The sequence below is a fragment of the Athene noctua genome, chromosome 9, assembly GCF_965140245.1.
Source record: "Athene noctua chromosome 9, bAthNoc1.hap1.1, whole genome shotgun sequence".
Taxonomy (NCBI): domain Eukaryota; kingdom Metazoa; phylum Chordata; class Aves; order Strigiformes; family Strigidae; genus Athene; species Athene noctua.
The window spans coordinates 27,923,854-27,928,555 of NC_134045.1; the positions used below are offsets into that span (position 1 = coordinate 27,923,854).

Sequence of the window (4,702 nt, forward strand, 5' to 3'; positions counted from 1 at the left end):
GTCGGCCATGTTGGCTCCCCGGGGCACGCCGGGAGCTGCAGTTTCTGCGCTCTCGGTTCCCCGCAGCTGCGGCGCTGGCGGGCGCGCGCGGCACGGCACAGCCCTCGGTACCGGCGCGGCCCCGCGGCGCGGCCCGAGGGGCGGTTTTGTGGCGGTTTCCCGCGGGCTGCCCGCGGCTCCCCGAGACGCGGTGTGCCCCCCGGCCCGGGGGCGCGCATGCGCGGCCGCGGCGTCTCCCGGGAGTGCGCATGCGCGGCGGAGGTGAGTGTTGGGGCTGCGGCCGGGCCGGTCCGCGGCAATAAGGGTCCCTGCCGCCTCCGTGCCCCCTCCCGAGGCCGCGCTGGGGCCGCGCGTGTCCGTTCCTGCCCCGGGGATGCCGCCGGCTGCGCCCAGCTCGGGCTGGCGTGGGGTGTCTCTGCCCGGCCTGGCGCTTCTCACGTCCCACGGAAGGGACGGGCGGAGCCGAGCCTTCCCGGCCGTGGGCAGCGGGGCGGGAGCCGCCGCGGCTGGAGCTGGAGGGGCCGGAGAAAGGGAAGGAAGGAGAACGTCAAGGGCATGTGGGCAGCAGCCGCCTCGCCCTGCAGGAGGAGAGCGCCTGCCTCTCCGGGTGAGCGAGGAGCCCTCTGCACAGTCCGCAGCGGGCCGGACCGCCAGCGTGCGCCCGGGGTCTGCGCGCGTCACCCCAGGCGCGGAACGGCCGCGGAGCGAGCGAGCGAGGCTGCGTGTGTCGGAAGCCACGTCTTGTAAGAGCCGAGAGACACCCGCGTATTCTTTTAGGGGGAGGTCAGCCGGGCGAGTGGAGTTTCAGAAGAAGAGGAGGGGCAGGAGGAAGGAAGGAGAAAGAAGCATCAGACCTGTCCAGTTCTCCCGGCAGTGCCGGGAGCGAGAGCCGCGGTGAGTCCCGGGCCCTCGGGGCCCTGTCACTCCCCTTGTATGTCCCAGTCCCTTCCTGCCCCTCTCTTTCCCATGCTGTGATTTTTTTTTTTCTTCTCTATACGTTTTCTTTCTATTCTTCTGCCTTGCTCCCCCTTCCTCTCTCACTTTCTCTCTCTTGTCTTGCTGCTTCCTTTTCTTTTTCTGTCTGCACTTCTGACTGCTTGTTCTGTACCTTTTGCATCACTCCTCAGTCCATTTCTCTCTCGATCCTTCTGTTCTGCTCCTCACTTCTCAGTTTCTCTCTCTTTCCTCTGTCTTACTCCTGCACGTAGTGTGTGATTGAATGAGGTTCTGTGTCTAGCAGGCCTCATCTCGTAAGAGCTGTGAGACACCTACATCTTCTCATAAGTGGAGGACAGCCAGGCACCTGGAGCTGTAGAAGAGGAAGGGAGAAGGCAAACAGAAGGAAGAGTCTGACCTGTCAAATTCTCCTGGCAGCACGGAGAACTGCAGTAAGTCCCGAGCTCTTGGGCCCCTCTCATCCCTCTTGTGTGTCCTGGTCCCTCCCTGTCTTTCTCCTAGACTCCTCTCTTTCTGGTGCTGCTCAACTTTTTTTGCTCACCTGTATCTTCCGTCTTGCTTGGAGCATCTCCCTGTCCCCATCTTGTAGGTCTTCCCTTTCTCTGCCCTGTACCCTGCCGCTCTTGTTGCCTTTCTCCATCCCTCTCTGTCCAGCTCCCTGTTCCTATTGATGCCCCTTTCTTCTTCCTGCACCCGCTGCTATTCCCTGCGATCTCCATCTCTCTCTTTCCTGCTCCCTGTCCCCCGTTTTTCATTCCTACCTCCGTCCCTCATCGCCTGTCTGGCCTTTTTCCTTGGTGTCTTTCTCTCTGGCTGACTCCCTTCTGCTGTTTTTCGTTTCCTCCCGCTCCATCTTGTTGCCCATCGCTCTTTTGTCTTCTCTCTCTCCGTGTGTCGCTGTCTGTCTTCCAGTCACTGTTCTTTAATTCCTCCCTCTTCCCTGTAGCTTGCTGCTATTTTTTTTTTCCCTGTTCTCCATCATGCTCTGTCGGGTGCCCTGTCCCTGTTTATCAATTCCTCCCTCTGCCCTGCGGTCTGTCTCTTTTCACCATTTAATTTTTGCCTCGCTCTCTCTCTGTCTGGCTCCTTGTGCCAGGTCTGTGAATTCCTTCCTCTGTGCCCCGTACCCCCTGTGATCTTTGCTGCTTTGTGGCCTGTTTCTGGCTGGCGCTCTGTTACTATTCAGTAATTCCTCTCTCGATGCCTTGTAGTCTGTTGCTTTTGTCTTTTCTCCATCTCTCTGTCTCTGTTTCCCCTGTTTTAGAATACACCCCCCCACCCCCACCCCCCTTCTTTCTGTATGCATCAGGATTAGTTTTTGGCTCCAGGTCTCTTTTTTTCTGTGTCTCTGTCCCTGTTTCCTAATTCTTCCTTCTCTGCCCTGTCACATGTAGCGATGTGATTTGTTTTGTGTTCCTTCCCATGGTTTGCTGTCCTGACTCCCCATCGCTGTTGCTTTTTCCTCCCTCTGTGCCCTGTTCTCTGGAGCTTTTTTGTCTTTCTTCCATCTTGCTTGGTCTAGCTCCCTGCTCCCCCCCCTTTTTTTTTTCCCCTCCATGTCTGTTGTGCCACCCATCCCAGCTTTTTTTTTTTCTGCATCTCTATGCTGCTCCTCGTCCTTCTTTGTTGGTTTCTGTCCTGCTCCTCCTTCTTCTTTCTGCTGCCTGTTTTCTTCTCTCCCTGCTGCTTTTTTTTCTGCATATCCACGTTGGGTTCCCTGTCCCCATCCTCTCACCGCCCCATTGCTCATCTCTTGTTTTCTCTCTACCCCTGTACTAGTCAGCTAGCTGCCACCTTTCTTCTGTCTTCTTGTGTCCTGCATCTTGCTCCTCATGTTTGGCAGTTTCCAGCTCTGCCCAGCAGCTTGTTGCTCCAGGAACCGACTGACTGTTCCCGGCTGGACTGAGGAGCGTGGCTCCGGGAACAAGCGCCAAGGTGTGGCAGGGGCAGCATTAGGGGCCCTGAGCCCCGGAGCAGACTCACTCCCTTCTGGGACTTGTTCTGTGTGTGACTGAATAAACACTTGCTGGCTGCCGGCTGACTTTTGTGCTTCCTTTGCCCCAGGTGAGGGGCTGGGAGGGGTGATGATGCTCTGTGGGGGTGGGTGATGGCCTCCAGCTGTGGGCTGGGGCTGGAGGGGCCCCAGGTGTGGGCAGTGAGGCTGATGGCAGCGGCCCCTCCCTGTAAAGGGCTTGCTCCGGGTGGAGGGGCGGGTGCTGCTGTTAAAAACAGGGCAGCCAGTACAGGGGTCGGTGTTAACCAAAGGAGGAGCGGTTGCTGGGCTGTGGCTGTATCGAGGGAGAAGGTGAGCAGAACTCCTAGGGAAGGTGCTTGTGGGGAGGATGGCGGTGCCTGCAGGGTGGTACTGCTTGGTGTTGGAGCTGGTGGCAGGGGCTGCCCAGAGCTGATAGTGGGGACACTGTGGGTCAGGCTGTCCAGGGCTGTTCCTGGTGGGGCTGCTGGGTGTGTTGGGAGGGGTGAGCAACGGTGTTGCTGCAGGGTCAGAAAGCAGAGAAAACTGCCTCTCGCAACCCAGCGGGAGCTGTAGTCCTGGCGTGTGGGGTTTCTGGCCAGCCGCGTTGGTTCCCTGGGTCACGCTGGGATGCGGGGTCTTACAGCGCTTGGCGTGCAGGCGGCCGTGCTGCGTTGGCCAGTGCGTGCCAGGAGCTGTAGGTTCTGCAGACTCGGCTGCCAGGCAGCTGCACCGCTCATGGGCGCCCGTAGCGTGGCGCAGTCCTCGCTACCGCCGCGGCCCCTGTGACGCAGCACGAGGGATAGTTTTGTTGCCGCTTTCACGTGGATTCCCGGGGGCTTCCAGCTGCTCCTCACCAAGCGTCGTGCCCGTTCCTCGAGAGCGTGTGCGCAGTGACGTGCCGCTCGGCCGCCGCTCGTGCGGGGGCTGGCACTCGCCGGCGCTCGCCCGCGCTCAACGCTGCTGCCTGGCAAGCGACACAGAGGTGGCTCCGTGCCCCACGCTGCCACCCGCCAGCAACGTCAGTGCGATGCTCCGATGCCCGTGGGGGGGTGCGGCCACGCTCGGTGCCCCCTCCTGGTAAGGAAACGCTGCCGCCGCCCCACGTCACGCTGCCGGCGGGCGCTCAGTGCGCAAAGGGCAGGACTGCAGCGCCGGCCCCGCACAGGTGTGCGGCACCGCCAGAGCCGCCTTCCTGCCTGCTGCCGCAGCGTGAGGCTTGCTGGGCGTGATTCCTGGTGGTGGGCAAGGGCCGAGGCCGCCGGTGAGGCCAGCCAGCCCCTTTGGCAGGTGTGGGGGCCCCTCCTGCCCGCTGGCCACACGGCAGCGGTGGGGCAGGAAGCTTCACACCGCCTGCTGTGTCAGGCCTCCGCTCTGCTGGAGGTGATCCGGGCCGGGGGAGCCCCAGGGAGTTACCCGAGAGCTGGGACAAAGGCAGAGGGGAAGAAGATGTATGTCCCCCGGGGGTTGGTGCCGGGTGCCTCCCCAGCTTGCCAGAGCTCCCCTTGAGCTGGTACTGGCCTCGCCCGCACTGTGTCCTGGCCCCAGGTCTCGCACCTCACCCTGAAGCCCGTCCCGTAGCCCCAGGTCACCCCCGAGCCCCACGGGGATGGCGGCAAGCCGGCCCTTGGCGCCTCCGCAGGAGCCCCTGTGGAAGGAGGGCTCCGGCCAGGGGCGATCTACGGTAATAACGGCAGTCGCTTCACCTTCTCCCAGAGGCCTCACCGGGGCCGCGCTTGCCTGTTCCTTCCCTGGGGATGCTGTCGACTGGAC

General features: G+C 61.7%; 1 protein-coding gene across 1 annotated transcript; it reads left to right on the top strand.

Moving 5' to 3' along the window:
• The first annotated feature begins 314 nt into the window (after positions 1-314).
• LOC141963794 (uncharacterized) lies at positions 315-1,628 on the top strand. The gene is made up of 2 exons (XM_074913452.1): positions 315-894; positions 1,241-1,628. The coding sequence occupies exons 1-2, from the start codon at positions 374-376 to the stop codon at positions 1,626-1,628; spliced, it is 909 nt and encodes a 302-aa protein (XP_074769553.1). The 5' UTR covers positions 315-373.
• Positions 1,629-4,702: the final 3,074 nt, after the last annotated feature.

Excerpts from the sequence above, each read along its gene's own strand:
- LOC141963794 (XM_074913452.1), top strand. The coding sequence starts at position 374 with ATGCCGCCGGCTGCGCCCAGCTCGGGCTGGCGTGGGGTGTCTCTGCCC. Across the intron at positions 895-1,240 it reads TGCCGGGAGCGAGAGCCGCG|GCCTCATCTCGTAAGAGCTG; the intron begins GTGAGTCCCGGG and ends TGTGTCTAGCAG.